At 40.5% G+C, this 21,503-nt stretch overlaps 1 protein-coding gene across 7 annotated transcripts in view; it reads right to left on the bottom strand.

Moving 5' to 3' along the window:
- The window catches only part of birc6 (baculoviral IAP repeat containing 6), a 164,058-nt gene that overhangs the window by 17,783 nt on the left and 124,772 nt on the right, over positions 1 to 21,503 (bottom strand). For all 7 annotated transcript variants that reach the window (XM_074676300.1, XM_074676302.1, XM_074676305.1 and 4 more), the window contains exons 65-70: positions 17,961 to 18,183; positions 15,687 to 15,832; positions 10,501 to 10,611; positions 9,625 to 9,842; positions 4,426 to 4,587; positions 3,189 to 3,266 (exon numbers count right to left, since the gene is read on the bottom strand). In XM_074676300.1, the coding sequence (XP_074532401.1) occupies positions 3,189 to 3,266; positions 4,426 to 4,587; positions 9,625 to 9,842; positions 10,501 to 10,611; positions 15,687 to 15,832; positions 17,961 to 18,183 (938 nt within the window). The remainder of the gene's footprint in view (positions 1 to 3,188; positions 3,267 to 4,425; positions 4,588 to 9,624; positions 9,843 to 10,500; positions 10,612 to 15,686; positions 15,833 to 17,960; positions 18,184 to 21,503) is intronic.

The following is a 21,503-nucleotide window of genomic DNA, read 5'->3' as shown; positions in this document are numbered from 1 at the left end:
AACAATGACGATTTTGGGCTTGGAGGCCTGCCTGCTGGCTCCAGCCTCACAGGAGCTGGATGATGTGCACTTGAAAGCACTCCATCATGAGGAAACCAACGACCTTCAACCAGCACGATCCGTCTGTTCAAAACTGCAGGTTCCCAGAGCAAATATCCACCCACACTGGAGTCCAGCCCCTCCTCTGTCCCTCATTCAGCAGCCCCTCTTATTTTCCATTATTGACCCACAGCATGCTAACTGGAATGATAATCAATGGAGACATCTCTATGCACTCTCTCACCCTGCAAATGAGGAAATTATTAGAAAAAAGAAGACGAGGAATCCATTTCCAGGGGCTTTACCTTGCCTGTTGTTGGATCAATAAATATAGAAAATGAAAGCTGGTGTATATGAGTGTGTGTGTCCATGTGCTGTGTTCTTTTCTTTTTCATACATTGTGTGTTTATCCATAAGTCAGTGCAACACTTTGGATACCCAGCTGCCTTTGAATGCTACACACTACTCAGTGAACACATTTCGATCCTTAAGGCTTCGGAGAGAAAAATAAACGCCCCTTCGCCATAAATCACATCTGAAAACATGAGATTCTTACTGAAAAATGTAGCTGAACGTCAACCAGCTATAAGAGAGTGGCTGGTGGTGTTGGGAGACAGTTTTCTGACTTTTATCAACACAAGGTTGGGAGCGCTGGTTTGGTTTGGGTGGTTCAATCATGAACATGAACACAGGCAACAGTCCTCAAAGTGAAGACTTGAGTTACACTCTTAGTTTTCATCTGTCTCGTAGTTCAGGCATGAATAATATTAGAAATCATAATAATAACTGAGGAGAAAACACAATTAAGAGAGCAAAGATTTCTACACGTACCAACAAATCAGAGATTATTTCAACAAAGAGATGAAACCAGATTCCCCAGATTGTGAATTAAACCGACTGATTACAGCATTGATTAATGCATACAGAGGCACAGTCAGGAGAGTAGTTTCAGTGCTGTACCAAAATATGGTGAGAAATAGAACAACTTCCACTCCCTACTTTAGAGATAAGTGGGAAAAAGAACTAAAGAGAAAAACAACCAAAGAAGAGCGGCATAGAATGTGTAAAGGAGGGTACACACTACAGGATAATGGGGCTGATTTTTGACCCGATCTCCTCCTTACGATCAAAGCCAGCAAAGGCTTGTCTGATGACACCATGTGTGGTTTTCCTGTGGTGTGGGGTGTGTTCAGAGTGATTTCTTCTGGTCGAAGCCGCTCGAAAGGCCTCCGATTCAGAGATCATAGATAATAAACATGTTTAATATTTACGACTTAAAATCCTGTAGTGTGTGGGGCATTCTAAGTGGAGCTGAGCAGGTACAGTGTGTAATGTCAGGTGTACCAGAGCAAAGTCAATCAAGACGTGAGCTGACTCAGCTGACTGACTGAAGAGGGAGTAAGAAATCTATCTGTCATACTTAAAACAACTTTACTCACCTCCAGCTAGCATTTTTATTCATACAGCCAATATCCCCCCTGTCTCCACAACCTTTTCCATAATCCTTTTTCTTTTGTGTGTTTTGTTTGAAATTTTAGAGTCCGAAAACAAACATCTTTGCTTTTTCCTGTGTGTCCGTCATGTTTGTTTACACCAAAGTCACTTTTTACTGCGCAAGATTTGGAATATTGAGCGTGAAGAAGCTGAAGCTCTGCTGAAGAGTCAGTTAGTGTGTGGTGTCCTCAGAGTTCAGACCACACACTTTAAGATCAGGAGAGAGAAATCTTGTGTGATCTGTCTTTTGTTAGCATCAAGTGTGTGCTCTCTAAATGTGTGAAGTTTTGGAGAATCTTGTGATGTGTACCAGCATTAAGACGCAAAATAAAACTTTCAAGCTCTAGAACCTGGAGGGAATAAAGTATGATTTTTCATCACCCCAAAAATCAAAGGAAAGTCCTCACTTGCCCCACAACCTTCCTGGAGACAGTGTGGCGATCAAGATGTGGAAAGTGTGGAAGTGTGGAAAGAAATAGGGCTGAAAGATTTTGGAAAATAATCCAATTGTGATTTTTTTAGACCAATATTGCGATTGTGATTTAGCATACGATTCTTTTGGGGGGGACTTTTTTCTTTTGCATTGTTCACTTAACACAAGTTTTAAGTAATTTTACAGTATGACTAACCAACAAAAGATACTGTTAACATTTAAACAAGTCTTTTCTTAATTGAAAAAGAAAAAGGAATACTGTGAAATTTTACTGACCTCCGGTTGTCAGAAAGAGTAACAAACCAAACAGAAAAAAGTGACAAAGGGGTATGGCTATACGATCTACTGGATGGATCTTTGTAGCCCACAGTGTTATTTTTTTTTTTTGCCAGAAAAAACAGCATTTTGCCTTTTGCTGGTTTTAAGGGAGAACAAGTACAAGTTACTATATTCCCTCCAGGTCTGTGTACATAAAACTTATTTTTTTCTCTAATTGCAGCCTTTGCGATTTGAAAATTGCATTCTATTACATTGGGACATCGGTTTAAAATCGATTAATTGTTCAGCCCTAGAAAGAAATAAAAACAATCTTGGGTTATGAAATTGCTAAGACTTGTAAAGTGCTGTATCTGGAAAATTTAACACAAGAAAATACAAAAAAAACAAAGACAGATACCTGTTTTGAACATTTCTTGCGGCATCTAAGATAGCCATAACAAGAAAGTGGTGTAAGGGGGTGGTGTAAGGTGCCTTCAGATGCACCCTTTAAAGAAAAGTATGTAAAGATGAGTAAATAAAATAAGAAGGAAGTCTTTTTAAGTCAGGACTACAAACCGGCTATTTCCAGAATAAAAAGTGATACCAGTCTCCTGATTCACAGCTACAAACAGATGGCATCTGGCCTAAACACAGCGCTGAAGCCGACTGGTTCTGACTCCAGCATGAGTGATGTGTGTAAGCAGGCATAACCTGGAGGTTCAAATGATACCTGTTTGTGTATGGTTTGATTAACACCCACACACTGTCACCAAAGCAAAGTAATAACTTGACTTTAAAAAGGATCCTTCATGTCAGCTGTCAAAACACAGAGCCCATTAATACAGAGCCCCCGGGCGCGTAATGACAGGGTGGTGATAAACTACAGCCTGAGACACAAAGACTCAGACGACAGCCCTGCTGAGCCACTTAGACAGGTGACTGTTGTGATGGATCTCCAGCTCACCTGTAAAAAGCTTGAGGTCTGTGGGTTCCATTTCTCCTCTGGTCTCCCGTGCCACGTATTGAGGATACTTAAACACACCTAAATCACACACACACGCACAAAAAAAGAGGGAGAAAAAAATGTGTTTCAGTCACATGGGTAATGCCACTCAAAGCCTTACACACCATTAGAAACATAACAGTCAGCCATCTTTGTCTTCAGACTTGTTCATGTAACCAGATTTCTTCAACCCAGAAGCCTCTCTGTGTCACTAAAACACATCACAAAGGTCACGCCTGTTTTAACCTTTAACACAGACACTCTGTTACAGTACGGTGACATTTAGCCCTCGCAAATTTAAACTTGTCAGTAAAGGTTAAATCAAAAACTCTGAGTGAAACACACCATACACAAAACTCATGTTTTTATAAAACAAAGACTGATCCCAGCTTTACAACATTACAGCTGCTTCAATCACTGTTTCACGGTTGATCAGCAGGTAAGACACCTGAGACTGACCATCCCCTGCATCTGCTGCTGTCCCTGCTGTTGAAGTGGGAGGCCCAGGTTTTCCTTACAGCAGCTGTCGGAGCCCATTATGGAAATACCTGTGGACTGTCAGTGGCTGCTTAACGAGGTGCAGCAGATGGGTGAGCTTCAGCACTTTGACCCAGCAGTCAGGGAGCACTATGTGTTCCAACATCTGGAGAAATCCTCATGCGTTCACTTTTAAATGTGAAGTTTCAATCACACGTTACCATTACATAACTTTGTAAGGGTTTCAGATATTCTGGGTTCATTTGACAACAGACGGAGTTTTGTTTTGGTCGGTTTGCATTTCTTTTACAGCCAAAACAAGTCTGACATTTGCATAACATAATGATATATAAGCATAATATTGGGTAATACAGAAACTTTAACCTCTGGAAATCAATTGAATATGTTAAAAAGAAATTTTTTTATGCAGTTTAGTGATCTGATGTATATTCCCACAGTATTTTAGAGCCTCATGGGGGATCCACCAAGGATGGACGGGTGCTGCTAATAGCTCCATGAATTGTGCATCACTTGTCCCCACTATCTGCTCTGTCTCAGGGTCTGATTCACAAAGCAAATAGCTCCAATAATCAGGTGCAAAACGGTGCAGTTTGCTCCAGTTTTGCACCTGATTGTGCCTGAGATGAGCTGTTAGCATCTCAGCGCCGTGCTGCAGTTGAAACTGTTGACATTAAGAAACGCCGAGCCTTCCCTGACTTACTTTGCCATCGTTGTAAAGGTTAGGGTTAAAGCGCACGCTGTGTCCTCCAGTCGTCTCCAGGTTCACCAGCGGAGGAGAGTTGGGGTAGTCTTGGGGGAAGTACACATCGAACTCGAAGCAGCCGTTAGCGTAAGGTGTGTCAGCTGGGCCGGTGATCAGGACCTGAGAACACAGAGAGAAGAAAGGCTTTAATAAACAGTTACCAGCAGAGAGAGTGGGCTGTTATTAATCACTCAATGAAAGAGGGTTAATTAAAGAAAGGTGGACGCTCTGATAACAGAAAATATGGATTAGACAAAGGCCAAATGGCAAAATATTAACAGAGAAATGGTGCTGACTCTATTCCTAGCTTCTCCACTGAAACAACAATGTAATTAACAACAAGGCTAAAGGGTGAAATGAGCTGAGGGAGGGAGACCACTTCTATCCACAGAGCTCATGGCATGTGAAAGAAAAACAATCTCAGTTCCAAATAAATGAAATAAGCTCATTAATCAAATACACACAAACACTGAAATCTGGAGTAAGGTCCTACATTTCTATGAAAGTAATCTGTTAAATGAAAACACAACAGACACTCTCTGAAGTAAACACAAGGGACCTCTGAGACCCAATCATCACACCCTTGTTTAATCCCTGCACTGATAAGTTACAGAGCTGCCACGCATGAAGAGAGGATGATTGAGTGACAGGTTATTACGTGTTCACAACTCAACTGATACCCCCCCTCAATCCCTTATTCAAATCCACTGACTGCTTGTAACTGGTTGTGTGACAACTTCTTTACAAACTTTCACAAAATCGATCCACGCACTCCCAGTTGTCCCGGTAATGGTAGAGCTGATCGTGCTATAAATTTGATCCAGTCAACTTTTCACTCACAACTCCAGGCAATTTAGAGCGACCAATCAACATGATGAGCATAATTTTGGACTGTGGGAGGAAGCTGGAGATAAAAATATTACAACAAACCCTCTACATCTTAATTCTATATGCTATTATCACGATTCGATTCTACTACAATTTTTGGGGTGCCGATTCTATTTTAATTGTGATTCTTCAATATTTACTGTTTTTAGTTTGCTTTTTTAACACCATGTGAAAAAAAAATAAATGATGATCATTATGTGTACAGACTATATCAGGAGTCATTTTTTTCCCATAAAAAGCACATCATGAGAATCAGAGAGAAACATTTCACCCTCTGCTGGAGATAAGTGGTTAACTTTTTTCCAATCCAGTTTATAAACAAAGACTGGAATAAAGAATTTGATTTTGGAAAAAAAAAAAAAAAAAAAGATTTCTTGAGAAAGTATACCGATTTTGATACTGTTAAACAAAAATCCTGATACATCGATTTTCAATTTTTTCTCCCACCCCTACAGCCAACCCTAACATCTCGTCCCAGACTTTCATGCCTTCTACTTTTTCTAGTGATGTCCAGTGATCGGAAATCGGGGCTGATCACGTGGTTACAGACTAAATCGGAATCGTATATGACATCCTGATCAGGATTGGGTGCATATACATAATTCTATTACCTTTTTTCAGATCCATAATAGTTCAAAACAAATGGGAAAAATAACATCTTAGTATTTTCTACCGTTATTTGGTGGTACAGAGTCAGACCGTCTCAACCCACACAGAAACAAAGCAGGGCATGACATCACATCAATGACACTATTTCTTTAACACATCAAAGTCCATTAAGAAGGGCAGAACATGGCAGGAGCTTTAAGCTGGGAGCCCGATGTATCAGAGCAGAAGTATCAGATCGGGACTCGGTATCAGTAGATACTTAAAATCAAATGCCTCGAACTAGGACTTAGGACAAAAATACCTGATCAGGACATCTCTAACTTTTTCTATTAAAAAATGTAACAGATCCTACCTTGGCACTGTCAGCTCTATCCACTAACATGGGGACCATAACACGTCACTGGACTCTGGTAAATGCAGACTGAGTCCCGTGGAACAAGGTTTCCTCTCAGATCTACCTACATCTTCCAACCATTAGGCTCCATAGGCGGCCTGGTTTGTGCCTTCCTTCTTTGAATATCTCTCTCAAGAAAAAACATCTCTCTAGAGAGTGCAAGGCAATTTATAGCTCTACTTGTGGGATGACATTCAAGTATTTATGACTTAAAACAGGCCTGTGTGGATATTTCTGATAACATGTGAAGATGCGTCTTGACCAGCAGCTGAACTTGGAGTTGCATGATATCAAACATTCAGAAGTCTAAGAGGCTGAAGTAAGGGATATTTGATGTGGACTACAGGATGACAAATCCAGGTTTTTTCTCAAGTTTAAGCACAGTTAGAGTCTTTGGATGCCAGTCTTTACAGCGAAAAAGGACAGCAGTTTGCTTGGATAGTCCTTCTACCAGTGCCCTTATTGATCACCAAGAAGAGACAACTCTCACTGACAGCAATGTGCCTTTAAGAAAGTTAAATCCAGTCCCCTTGCTGGACTAGAAGCTGAGCAGTGTGAAGCTGACAGTGGAGGACATGCCAGGCTCCTATAGGACACACTGCAGCCATGCAGTGGCGATGTGTTGTTCTTTCAGAGGAATACAAACACCCGACACTTGTCTAAACCACTACATTGGTCTTGAGTAGTGCTGTCAGGGTTTGTAACATTGAGATGACTTGGCAACAACACTTGAGATATTTCTTGAGGGCGCTGAGCACCATTCATGCGTTAAGTGTATTTTGACATGAACAGTCAGACCCAACACTTCTATTGCACTTTAACCAAAGTCGGGTAAATCTGGTGGGGAAGCATTTCATGCCTAAAAACCCACCGTGCCACTGTCACAGGCTGGAAAATCTGCATCAGGCTCATTTGGAGCTATTGTAAAGAAGCAGGGGGTGGTACAAAGAAGTAGTGACCCCTCACAGATCATGAAATTTCCAGCTCAGCAGCCACCGTCTCTTCCTGCTGATGCTCCCCCTGAGGACATGCTTTTCTCAGGAAAAGTTGATTTTGGTGGGCTGGTATGAAGATGTTTACATAACAAAACAGAGCCGTGCTGTGACAGGCCTGATGGCTGAGGGCAAAGATCCTTTCTTTTAGAGCTCACTTTGTTACCATGTCCTGAACATTATTATCTCCAGTCTGCTTTATGGAGAAATAATTAACTTTAGCTTCAAGGTCTTTGCTCTGACTTCACAATGCACGGCTTGGCATCTGGCCATTTGAACTTGTTTAAGGATGATGAAAACTCAGGATCTTATTGCTGCACTGTGTTTACTTTGAGTTCATGCTGGACTGACTAATAAAAGAGACGCCTCATACAGCTGAGATTTGATTCTTTGTTTCTGACTCTTATTCAGGTACGCAGCGGCCTTTCTTTCCAGAATTTCTTGCCAAAGCTAAAAGAATGAGGATTTTGACATTTAACGAGAGACGGGGCCTTTATTTAACTTGTGAGGTGGGAGTCATTTCTTAAATGTCACTAAGGGAATGAGTAAGAGCTGCTGATGACAAGCCCTACTATAGAAACACCAGACGCTGTCACAGCATACACTGCATCCTTATGGAGGACACATGCGCTCCAGCAGCCTGACTCACTCCTCAACATTAACACCACAGTACAGCATCTTACAATTAAGTCTACTGTGACATTTTGATGATGTCACATGTCTCCACAAAGTGAATAAACAACAGTGGTTAACTTTACCTTCATGTAGGGCTGCAACGATCAGTCGACATAATTGACTCGTCGACTATAAAAAATTAATCAACATAATTTTTAATAGTAAACGCGTCATGTTATTGTTTTTATTGTTTTTGTCATATGGTGAAATCAAATACCAGGGGGTAATGCTCATCTGTAACATCAGTTTACTGCACGAGGCTCCACGTTAACAGATCGCTTTATGGGAAAAGATCACAAAGTTCATACATGAGGAATATTAATGAGGAAAACTCAGTGCCCCGACAACGATGCGCGCTAATGGAGGCTCTGCATCTCCGGCTTGGACAACCTGACACCTCCCAGAGTTTAGCGCCTGATAACGTGATTTCGAGAGTCTCCTTAGCTCTATGTCAGTTTTTCAGGATCTGAGCCACAAACTAGTGTCAAAAATCCCCTAACTTTTTAAAAGAGAGGACATTTCTCTGGTGGAGCTCTCAAGCTCACACTGCACCAGTAGCACTCAGCGGGGAGGAGAGGGGGCGGAGTGTGCATGAGCAAAGTGGAAGTAGCTCATGTGGAGAAAGGAAACTTTCTCCACATGCGCTAAAGGAGAGCACAGAAAGCCCCAAAGAGCAAATAAACATTAGAAAATAAGCCCAAAGTCAATAACAAGTGATTTTCTTGTTACCTGCTTCATTCATTTTGAGATTTATTTTGTTTTTGATTTTATTTTTTGTATTGTACTTATATTTTTTCTGTCATCATGAATGAAATAAAGACAAACATGACACAGGGCTGACCAATCAGAGGTAAGAAATTAACTCTGAGAAAATGCAGTGAAAAAGCAACACACAGGTTGAATTTTAAAGGACTGCACATTAGTGATAGACCGATTATCAGGGACGATAATCGTCATTTTGAGGCATATCGGCATCTGCCTTTTTTCTTAAAATCCAATGGCCATTAAGAAACAAATTTTAAAGCTGTGTTGTTGTGGCTCTGATGCAGTCGCTCGGCTATTTGCAGTCACTACTCAGCCCCCAGCACAGTCCCACCCACAGTATCATCTGATTGGTTACAAGCAGAGCCATGGCTTGGGAAACAGCCAATCAGCAGTGCAGTTATTATAGTTATTGCAATTACAGTGAAATTTTGGAAAACTTCATTTACTGTAGAAAACTTTAGCTATTTATATTTTTAATGTTTCCATTTAACTTTATAAAACATACTGCTGAGTTTGGGAACTGTTTAATAAACATATGCTTAAAGGTATTTAATTGAAGTTAAGTGTTGGAGTTTGTATTGTTCAAAATTTTGAAACCCATATTTTTACTTTGACTGCAAATTAATATCGGCTTCAAATACCGGATATCTGCCTCCTTTACTACAAATAATCGGTATGGGCATCGGCCCCTAAAAATCCATATCGATCAATCTCTACTGCACATTTTAAAAGCCAAATTAGCTTGAAACACAAAATAATTGTGATTAGTAGACAATCAAAAAAATAACCAATAGACTAGTTGACATTAGAAATAATTGTTAGTTGCAGCCTTACCTTCATGATGTCCAGTCTCTCCTCGTCACAGCGGACAAAGACGCTGGAGAAGGATGAAAGGGGCAGAGAGGTGGACAGGGTGACGGCTTCCTGGGCCAAGCGACGGGATCGGGCCGCGCTGTTCGTATCACTGGCGTTCTTCACCTGAGACATGTAGTGGTAGTTCACCTTGAACATCACTTTTCCGTCCTCGTCCTCTGAAACCATTTCGAAGGTGTCTAAAAGCAGAAAGACAGGAGAGAGAGTTAGGGATACAGGATTCATCTCTTACCTCTACAATATGAAAAGCTGTAAATTCAAAATATGAAAGCTCATTTCTCGTCATGAAACACTGGAGTGGATGAAGTGATTTCTAGTTTTCACTGTGTCTGAACTCTTCTGTCCACACACTGAGACAACATGGTGGACAGTTGCGTCACTTTTGATGACTTCAAACATCAAGCTGCTCACGAAATCAATTACAAGACAGTAGAAGTTGAGTAATTAATCATGACGTGGCCTAATGGAGAGTGATGGACAGAACAAAAGGAGCGGCAGGATGGGACTGCTCCCCCGTCAGAGCTCCTGTGACAGTGAAGCTCTATGGATCGGATCAGACAGGAGATGGAGACAGAGGATTGTGTGAACAAAAGCAGACAGCCCACAGATGAGAGACGCATTTTTTACACGTTTGACTAAAACTGAACAAATATATATAGATGCTCAACCCTGTCATCAAAAATATTATTTCACAAAACTTATCAATGCTCTCACTAGTTACTAGGTTTGAAGATGATGTCTTTGAAATGCAGTTGATGTCATAGACAGCTTGAGCATAAACAGAAGATTTTGCATACATAAAATGTGCATCATCAAAATAAAAATCCTCAAACTCACCAAACTGCAATTTCTTCATGGCAGCCACGTATTTTTCCTCCAAAGAGCGCAGGATGGACTGGGGCTTTGGCCGACTTGACACCTTCCTTGAAGACTCCACCAGCTTCCTCTCTGATGAGGAGAAAGAAAAACAAAAATCATGATTATGAGGCTGAAAAAAATGAGCTGGTAAAGAGAGTAACTGTAGCAGAGAGGCATCAGCTCGAGGACGTCTCCTCCTGTGAAATCCTTCAAGGCCAGCCTGCCTCAGGGCTCTTCATCAGAAACGTCACTTCAGCAAGAAACCAGCTGCAATCTTAACACTGATCTTTGACAAACACACACGCACACACTACCACTCCAGTAGTTAAGATCCAGTACGACTCCTTTTCCTGAGATGGATGGGTCTGCTTCGGGCTTCTTTTCAGAAAATATTAATGGACAGCAGGTAAGCAAACCTGGTTTCTTTTTTGTTTTGCTCTGGTCAGTGGTTTTGCTAACATGCTGCTGTAACTTGTAAATAAAGTTGGTGCTGCTGCTAAAATCATTCAGTAGGTGAAGAAAATTAAGTTATTATATTGTATACGTAACCATTTCTCTCTTCACTTTATCTTTATCTCCATCAACCACAGCTGCACTTTCCCTCTCTTCCTCTCTTACTCGCAGCTGCTTCGTGTGAAAATATGACAGGATCTATTTTTTGTTTAAGGAGGGGGTGGCCACCCCCTACTTGTAGCAGCTAAAAAAATCCTTATTTTTCTCACTCTGGTGGTTGAGAAAACCCTTATTTCAGCCACTGTCTCAAACACTTTGTTTTAGCTGCTGTCCCTTTAAGGCTCCATGTCCCACAAACCCCCTTCACTCTGATTGGCCAGCCCTCTGGAGGCCTGTTGGGGATGGAACAATCAATCGTCCTTAGTGTTTGAGGCCCGCTCATTCAAAGTGTCATGAGAGAGATAGGAGATTCTAATGTGATAGTGTCATTATTTCAGCAAGTCTTGTGAAGAAGAGTTTGAAAAGATCTTGTAAAATTTATTTACATTATATTATCAAATTATGTATTATCATTTTTCATTATATTATGTTAATTGTAGAACGGTGCTACAACATATAAATATTTAGAGGTTTGTAAATCTGCACGTTATAGAATGTAGAATGAACATCCAGTAGGGCTGAAAGATTTTGGAAAATAATCTAATTGCTATTTTATTATTTTTTTTACCAATATTGCAATTGCAAATTAAGCAAGGGATTATTTGGGGGGGCGTTTATCTTTTGCATTATTGGCTAAACACAAGCAATAGATTATTCAACGGTACGACCAACACGACAAAGGATACTGTCAACATATAAACAATTCTTTCCTGTAGGCCAGGCCTACATGTTATGATGAAATGAGGTATACTGGTGCATGAACTGCAACAAATAACATATCTCTATTTAACTATTATAATCATATCAAAATACTGACTGATTTGACTTCAAGCCTTAGTTGACATGTCATTTTTTTCTCAGAAAAAACAGCATTTTGACTTTTGCTTGTTTTGAGGAAGAACCAGTACAAGTTACTTTATTCCCTCCAGGTCTATGTACGTTAAACTTTTTTTTTTAACTTATTTTTTATTCATATAAATTGCAGCCTTTGAGATTTGAAAATTGCATTCTATCACTTTGCGTTGTTGGTTTCGATTTGATGAATTGTTCAGCCCCAACATCCAGGATTGTTTCTTTATATCCATGTTTAAAATAATAAACTTCTTTACTTCTCGTTACCACCAACCTCATAAACAATGGATGATTTTTTCATTTTAACACACATAGAACTGAAAACCATCAAAGTACCAAAAATTTTGTCACCCTTACTTGTTGCCAGCTGGTAATGAGAAATAAACACTGTTAGATGCTTTAGTCTTTCACTTTCCTGTAGCAGTCATAGTTACTCAAACAGAAGTGACTCCGATGGCTGTTAAAGAGAAACTCATGAAAGTCCATGTCACGGACTTGTTTCCTGATATAAACATATATAACATCAGGTCTGTTACAGATACGGATACCTGTAAAAGTTGATATTTTTGCTTTAAGTTTCAATGTTAGATTTAAACTCTATCTTTTACGTTACCCTCAGTCTCATCTTCAGCTCATATCAGGAAGAAATGGACTGCACTATCTTCACAAAGCCAGTCCTTATCTTGAGCAGCAGAGAGTCGGATAAATTTATCACCCAAGCTACAAGCTAAGTATGAATCTCCAAACAGCCCCTACTATATGACAGGTAGAGGGACATATACATAATCCAGCATCGTCATCACACCAAATACATTTTTTAAAGTCACAGAGCTGCTTTTCCAAGGTTAAGAGTGAATAGATGTATTTTCATATGAGCCATAATCCACAGGAGTGAAATCAAACTATGGAAGCAAAGAGGTGCTCACGAGACTCTACATGATGTCCTCATTTATTTGGCCCGTCAGTTAGTGCTGGTACATCGATGTTTCAGAGCAATACATCCCCTCCTCAGTCAATATTGTCTGCTCCTGTCTGATCAGAGACATATTTCTTAAAGCCCCGGTACTAATTAAACGATTATACATCGGTCATGGCCGTCCTGTTAGAAGCACAACTCTGTGTGATGTGTGAGTCCAGAGGCTTTCATCGTATAGATCTGTTCATAGGGACATTGATCTTTGCTTGTAACCCGCACACCACCCGCACACTTCCAGCACACTTCCAGCACATCTTACGGTATCCCCTCCTCCTGAGTGATCAGTTATACGTCTATTTATGTGGAGTGAGCATTAAATTCTCTGGAGGGCGCTGGAAGAAATGGGCGGGTAGGAGATGATTAATAATGTGTACTGTGTAGCAACAAGGTAATGGGGGAGGTGTAATGCTTCATCATGCAGCAGACATTTTATTGATGGTGCTGCTTTCTTTAGGTGAATAATGGTCAGCAAAACGAATCTGCCTTCTCTCTTTATTTCTCCATGTTAGGAGCAAGTAAACACACGTGATCTTTGCTCTTTATGACGCAGACTCAGGCCTGACAAGTCCCATTAGGGACAGGGATGAAACTAAACCTGGTCAGACAGCTGAAAAACAGATACACCTGAGGAGTGGTTCGAATCTGTGAGATGAAAAATAAACATCTATACCATCTTCAAACAGCAGAGGGCGCCATCAGATGCCATTATGTCTCATATATCTGTAGCTAAACTTTATCAGCTAAATATTTGATCATTTCTCCATCAGTAGCCACGGTTACATGAGGAGTTTTTCGTCTTTCTGAATGGAATCTTACCAAATGACTTTTCCGAAAACAATAGTATACATGGAAAGGAATATTCCAATATTCCAATCTCTGGTCTACATGCGCCGCTGTAATCAAACAGAATAGTCAATGGGGCATGCGCAGGAAAACGTTAACATCACAAGATTTATCAAAGCTGGAGGTGGACAGTTTGTTTATCACGATGTTGCAATACTTGGTATTGCAAGTTTGTAGTTCGTCCAGTCTTGAAATTATGTTCATTTCTTTCAAAGTTTGGATCAAAGACAAACTTTATGCAGCACTCCAGTGCTGACGGCTTGCCGCCATTTTTAAAGTTGAGGAACGTCTCTAGTTGCGTCTTACGTCATATCTGAGCATGCGCTGAAAGAACGCACCCTGACAACTTTCTGTTTAAGTGGATACATGATACCTCAATCAGTTTGGGGAAAGGAATATTCCACCCCTGTGAAACCAATTAAATGCCCATTCTGATTGGCACTTTTCTTTCGGAATGAGGTGTATATAAAGGTTAAATTCTTTCCGTTTGAGCAAATAAACAGAATACAACTGGAATATTTGGGTCCATGTAAACGTGGCTATTGAAGGATTGCTATTCACTGTCAGTAAAGAGACTGCATAAAGCTTAAAAAATGTAGGATGAAGGCATCACCTCTTCTTAATGCTTGAAAGTAAAGTGGGTCACTTGCACATAAAAAAAAAAAAAAAAATCACAATGAATCGTGTCACATCACGAGTTCAGTCTTTTGTTACATCTCTAATTTGGAGTGATGGGTGTGAGAAGAGCTGCTGAAAATCAGTTTCCCTGACACTCCTCTGGAGCTGCTGCTGCTGGCTTTTTAAATTACTAAAATTCTTCATCCTTTCAAGATGAGCCGTTAAAAAACACTGTCTTAAAATCCCTTTTTAGTTCAGTGTAGCTAAAACTAAACTTCTAATTGTCATGTTGTTCAAAGTGAGAATGTATGATTCTATTATAGGATGTTGAAATTTTTTAAATTAAGCTTTACATTGAATGTTTTCTGTGGACCCAAAATACCAGTCAGATGATGCCATGCTCTAGTGCAACCACCTGCCTCTGACCGAGGAGTATAGCTTTAGTTATAGTAAAGCTATAATGACTAACAACCTGGATGTAAACAAGCACAGATGACAGATGGCATCCTGCAGTGGTGTGGTGAGGCAGTATATTATCTTCTTACCCAGCAGAGTCACACTTTGACACAATTTGACAGTTATTACCTGCAGACTCTATGATCCTGTGTTTAGTTGTGTCATGACAAGCTGTTAAATTTTGACTGCTGTTGGACATTTTTTAGACCTTATTCTGGTCTAAGTTTAAACAGAAAGAAAATGTGTCGCTTTACTTCTGACCACACTATGGGAGCAAAGCACTACATACAATAGTACATTAGAGCAAATTGCAGGAAGTGCTCAGTTCTGAGCTAGGGACACATTTTGGTCAAGTTCCAAAAGCTGCCAGATTTCATCCTGAGATTAGGAGTCCAAACTGAATCCATCACAGCTGAGGGAATTCAGACTTCCTGCTAAGCTAAACTTAGAGACCCATTTTCTTGTCCTTGCACCAGGAGGGCAGGACACAGACAACAGATGAGGGTGTGACGATGGATCGGCAGGAAGAAATATGAAGAGTGGGGGCCCGCTGGAATTATTCAGATCAAGTTGAGAGGGGAGGAATAAAAAACACTGGATTCCAGCCAACAAAGGTTTTAAGTCAGGGGAGAAGCAAGGACACAAAATGATGTCATGGTTTGTGTTTGTTTGAACGGAAAAGCTTCAATCACAACTCAAAATACATATTGTGTGATTCTGATTATGTCTCAGACCTTCAGTTTGCTTAAGTTAATCTGATAGCCATGAAGCTGTGATATAAGTCAAACTCTACAGTTTGTATACCGACCCTGGTTGGCCTGCCGTAGGCTGGTGGTTGCAGCATAGACGATCTCAGCTGTCCTCTGGATGTCAGGAACCAGCAGAGTCAAACCCTCAGGCTCTGGATCAGAGCTTTCAGTCTTCACCACACCTTTGCTCTTATCTTTCTTTGACCTGGAAGAAATACAAACAAATATTAAGCCAGGCTAAATATTGGGGTGAAACATGCAAAGATGATCCTTTTTTTTTTTTTTTTAACTATTTCACTCATGTCTTTGTCTTACATTAAATGTAATGGACAGGCAAGCCAAGATCTTGAATGTGAATACTGTGTTATTCAGAATTAATGAAGAGATGTGCAAGAAATTCAATTTCATTGCAATCTGCAATTAATATCTTAAAATTTGAAATTAATCACAATGATGGGAAAAAAGATCACTCACAGACATTTACACCTCCTACTAGTGTATGTATACCGAGGCCTAAATATTAGCCATGCTTTCACAACATTTAATGCAATCACATGAAACAAATTGAAAAGAAAACTTTTTTCTTGGGATCTCAATTTAGTACTGATTTGATCTACTCAACCCTAAGGATTTGTGCTTTTTACAAATTTAGGAACTTTGGGGGCGGGGCCTGCAAGCTGAAAGTTTCTTATTGGTGGGGCACCTTCCAATCAACCTGTGGGTGTGATTAACTTGGCTTAATAACTCCTAAACAACAGTGTTCTTTAAGCCTGATAGTAAATATGTCTCTGTCAGCTCAGTGTTATGGTTCAAAATGTGACCCTGTAAATTGGAGACCGTCAGCTGAACGTGTCAGTGGATATTTGGTTTACAACACGGAAGAGTTCATCAGGAATGCATCCCAGTTTAATTTCATGTATGTATCAAAATATTTTCATCAGATAAAGATTTAATGATGATCTGAAACCAATTGAAAAGCACGCATCCTACGGCTATAAAATGGTCAGGTGTTTCACTCACACTTGTCTCCTTTCAAGTGTCACCAAATACATTTACAGTGCATTAAAGTACGATCTTAACCAGCACAGGCTGAACATCCTCCAAGCTAACAGGCTAACCGTGTTGTTGCACGTAATGATGCAGGCCTGTCTTCAGTTTTATAGGGTCATCTTTGCTGAATGGCTTGTCTTGTTTTACTGCCCTCTACTGGCCTGGTGGTGTAGTTAAATTAACTTCGGTTTAAAATACACCTCAACTCTATGTGTCGAAATGTGTTTACAGTTGGTACCAGAAGGAGTAACACATCTGCAGAGAAACTGCATGTTGCTGAACAGGGTTGAAGTTTTAATGAAGGAACAGGGTTTAAACCTTTCCTCCACTGGGATCTCCCCCAAAAATGGACTGCATCTTCTCAGTAATCCTCCTTGAGTGTTAACAGAGCAGATTCAATGTCTGTTTTTTTACTTCACTGATAAAACGAATGATGAGAGTACACACTTAAGGAGCTAATCTTGTAGAAAGTTTAGAGTTTTCAGTGATCTATAATGCAGCCTGCATTAAGTGTGACAGCTCCAGTAATCCACTCCTGTCTCATTAAAACTTGAGGAACCGTCGGGCTTTCTTCATGTGGTACCTTAAATGAACCATTCTTCCACAGGATGGCTGCTGCAACATTCATGACATGTTTTTTCTAAATATAGCAGCGGGAACATCATATATAATCAGGCACTTTGACATGGATGTATTCAGTGCGTATGTATGTAAACCTGAGTACAACATGCTGACAGGAAATGTACAAGAGCTGCAAGGTAGGGAGGGAAGATCACTCATGTGGATCTGGTGTGCACATATATGAGTGAGTGTGTGTGTGTGTGTATGTATAATAGAAAGGCTTTGTTTTTTTTCTGCTGAGACTAAAGCTTTTCCCCAACATAATAAAGCAAACAACACATTTCTTGACGTGTGTCCCCGACCACCTCTGAAAGCAGCACAGTGACTGAATCTAAATGCGCCTTGATGCCTCTTGGGGGCATTTTCAGGCCAGGTTTACACAGGAACCTGCATGCTTCATATGACACCATTATTATGTGAATGTGTAAAGCTTGCTTTATAGCACAGAAATGTGCCTCTGTGTGCTTTTGTGTGTTCAGGTGGTGTACTGTAGAGCAACATGGACACAATGACAAACCCAAAACTGCTTTGGCCACCACACTTGGAGTCAACTCAGAAGTATAAACCAGGCTTTACTCTACGCTTATAAGGATTGTTCAACATCGAGGTACGAAGATTAAAATCTAAACCCTGAAAAGCTGAAGTGATGTTATCCATCTCACCTGAGGCGATTGGTGTACGTGTCAACACATGTTTTCATCTTGGCCAGCAGCATCCCAACAGAGGTCTGTCCCTCTGAGTGCTCTTCATCTTCCTCCTCCTCGTCCTCCCCAGGGTCTCCAGACAGCGGCAGCAGCAGAGGAACCAGTGCTGTGCAGGTAGAAATGGCCCTCAGCAGCTCCAACAGGGCGCGGTACAGAGGCACATGTCGAGCCATATCCAGGACTGCAGAGAAAACAAAGAGGACGCTCAGAGTCAGAAGTGCCACAGATGAAAGAAAGAGATGGAGAAACACTTTCCTCCGCACACTTATGTTCATATGGAAAAGTATTTGTTTGTATATACATGATGTGAACATAATTCAGCAACATCATTGTAGGCTGTGTTCCAGGACTCCAAGAATAAAGTCAAAGCTACACGGAGGAGGAAACATGACGTTAAGTGCACGAAACAAAAAATATACAGATTCTGTGTTAGAGAGTCTTTTGATGTGTTTCCTGCTTCATTGTGTCACAGATACTGGAAACCAGACATCTGTAACTTAAGACCTGCCTTATGTTGTTTTCTTGGCTGCAGTGTTCTTAATACTCTGAGCGTTAAGTCTCATGAGGTACCGAGTAATCATAAGGAATTCTAAGACAGAGATGATGTTCCTGTATCATGGGTGTAAAACCAACAGTGCAAGTTCCCCAGAGTTAATATTTGGTATTATACACAAGTTGGTTAAATTTACTATAGGTGGATACTAGTCAATAGCAATGTTCCCACCAAGCAGTTTGGTTTAGATCAGTACAGGTTGGCTAAGTTAAGCCTGGTCCTGTTTGCATTTCCACAGCCAACTGTGCCCCCTGATGGTAGGCAGTGTGTAAGCTGAATGCCCGTAGCTGCATCAGTTAAATAACAGCTTGACGGCAAAGCAGCTTGACGCCATAGCACCATGATGCTGTAGCAGCGGGACATGGAGTACCCCACTAATAAATCCAACAATGGAAAAAAAAACGTGATACAACAAACAAAGGGCAACATCCAGGAATTCACCTTCTTTGCGATTGACATGTAGCTCTTGTAGTTACAAAACACAACCAAGTTTAGTTTCAGAAATACAACACAGTAAGTGATGATTCTTTCCACCAATCAACGGTCTGCAGCGTTGTAGCTCCACCTCCCGAGAGTGGATTGGTTCAGTCTGGCACCCTTAAGGAAGGGTCCCAAAAAGTTGGACGGCTCGTCTCGGTTATTTGGGGATCCGCCCCAGGATAAATCAGTGGAAATGCCATGTGCTGTGACGATAAGGACCGACCTGAACTGCTTGGTGGAAACAGGGCTTATGATTGAAGTCACTGTTTTCTGGTTGTTAGCGTAAATAGAACGCTGGAAAACTGTTTCCCAAACTGCTGATGAAGAGAAGACAGTATTTATTGGAGAAGAATTATTGATTTGAAAAGCTAAAGGGGGGGAAATTACAGAGAATCAATGCAAAAAACACTGGGCTTGTAACTCAGAGCATTGGTATTGCTCAGGTTTGATTCTCATAACCCTGGTGAGCCTCTACTTACGAAGGTGTTCAAAGGTTAGCTTGCTTTTGGTAGGATACTTGGCACTAACAAATAACTACCTCAGATTTCTTAGCCAAAGGTTATAGTTTTGCCTCTATTTGACAGAGCAGATGAAGAGACAAGAAATGTGGAGAAAAGAGAGGAAGGGGAGGACATGCAGTAAATGATTGAGGCCCTAAGTGGAACCAGCTGCAAAAGGGACAACAGTTTCAGCATGTAGCGTGTGTGCTTAAACGGCTAGGCTGACCGCCTTTCACTAGTCATACATGAAAGGCATTATGGAAATTGATAAGCAACTAATTGTAGAGTAAATAATGACAGAGTGGGTTGGTGACAGATCTATAAACAGGAGTGTCATTTGACATGCTGTTCTGGAAGGTTCAGGTGCAATCCAAGAGCCCCCCTCCTCAATATTTATGGCAGTATTTTCTCAGGTAGCCAAACTGTATCACAGTCTCTCCAAGTGAAAATAATTTCCAAAATCTTTGTGTTATAGTTGAAATACAAAAGCTCACTTTCAATTTTAATATTTGTCAGAAAAGGTGTTAAGTCATCAATGCACATCAAGAGCTTGTGCTAAATATTGATCAATGCAAGGGTTTGAATCTATCAAACCAAAGGTAGCAAGTTGGGTCTGGCCGATTTCCTTAATTTGGGGGATCGGTGATTGGTACATCCTTACATATGAAACTGATCTTATATACCAATGGGAGGGTCTAACAGTCAGCCATTGTTGCTTTTTGCTCTGAGACCTAAAAATCAGGACACTTTATTGGTTGTTTAAGCTAAAATAAAGATTGTTTCACAGGTATTGTTCAATGATTTTCAACAAAATAAGACTGGAACATTGAAGGTATATGCTGTCAGTTTCAAAAAAAAAAAAAAGAAAAAAGAAAATCGGTATCCCAAATAGTTATTGGCAGGTCAGGCTTTTTAAAGATCAGTGATTGTTGATTGGTCAGAACATTGTGATTGGTGCACCCCTAGTCTGGTTCTGTTAATAATCTTGGTATATTTGTGACATTCGGCATCACTTGGTAAAGAAGACATAAAGAGAAATCAGTGAAGGAGACTCAGCAAAACTCAGGAGCAGGACTCAGGACAGGGATGGCGTTTAGTTTAGGGACAGTGTTTGAGATCAGTATATATATATATATATATATATATATATATATATCATTATATTGGTGGGTGGGACTGAACAGTCAAAGTCCAAGAGGCTGTCTGGAAATTTGCTGCCAAACTATCACACTAAGATTCCAATACATCATCTTTCATCCGGGCTTCAATTTTGTATCCTACAGAACAAAAAATCACACCATTTCAAATCTCACAGTAAAGCAAAACAAAAGCATTTATCTCGCCAAAGTGAGGTGATGATTTGTTTGGTGTAGGTCTCAGCTCAGGGATCAAAAGAGATGATTGTCTGAGACATACTGAATTTGGAAAGCCGAATGTCATTGAGGCATGGTAATAGTGATGAAGTATTTATAGAAACATTGAGTCGGGTGATATTGAAAAATGAGATGATGATCCAAGGCTTAACGCTAAATGGTTAAAGCAGCCTCAGGCCATAGGTTAGGCTCTTTCCAAACCAGGACAGAGCAATGAATGCATGTCAGGATGAAAAGACTCTTCAAAGAGATGAAATGCATACAAAGTATAGAAAAAAAGATCTGCTGAGGAGAGAAGGAGCAGGCGAGGGTATACGAACACGGGTTGTGGAAATTAAGAGCTTGGCGCTGTGTTTGATAATGTGTGTGACAGTTACAGTCGATGGTCTACCTCAGTGGTTTCTAAATTAACAAACCAAACCTGACAGCTCCCACGTCTCGCCCACAACCAAGGCCTGAAATATCAGGATGTGGATGTCCGAGCAGACTGAGTCATGTGAAATGAAGGTTCATGCTCAGCAGCGAACACTCGGATCCAAGAAACATGACGAGAAAGAAGTGAATGATTTCTGTTTAAACTGAAATGACTCAGAAA

Source organism: Halichoeres trimaculatus, unplaced genomic scaffold (assembly GCF_033239565.1).
Source record: "Halichoeres trimaculatus isolate MK-OKI-2021-1 unplaced genomic scaffold, fHalTri1.1 fHalTri1_scaffold_8, whole genome shotgun sequence".
In the NCBI taxonomy this organism is placed as follows: Eukaryota; Metazoa; Chordata; class Actinopteri; order Labriformes; family Labridae; genus Halichoeres; species Halichoeres trimaculatus.
Note: the sequence above shows the minus strand (reverse complement) of the source record. Positions and strands in the feature narration are given on the sequence as shown.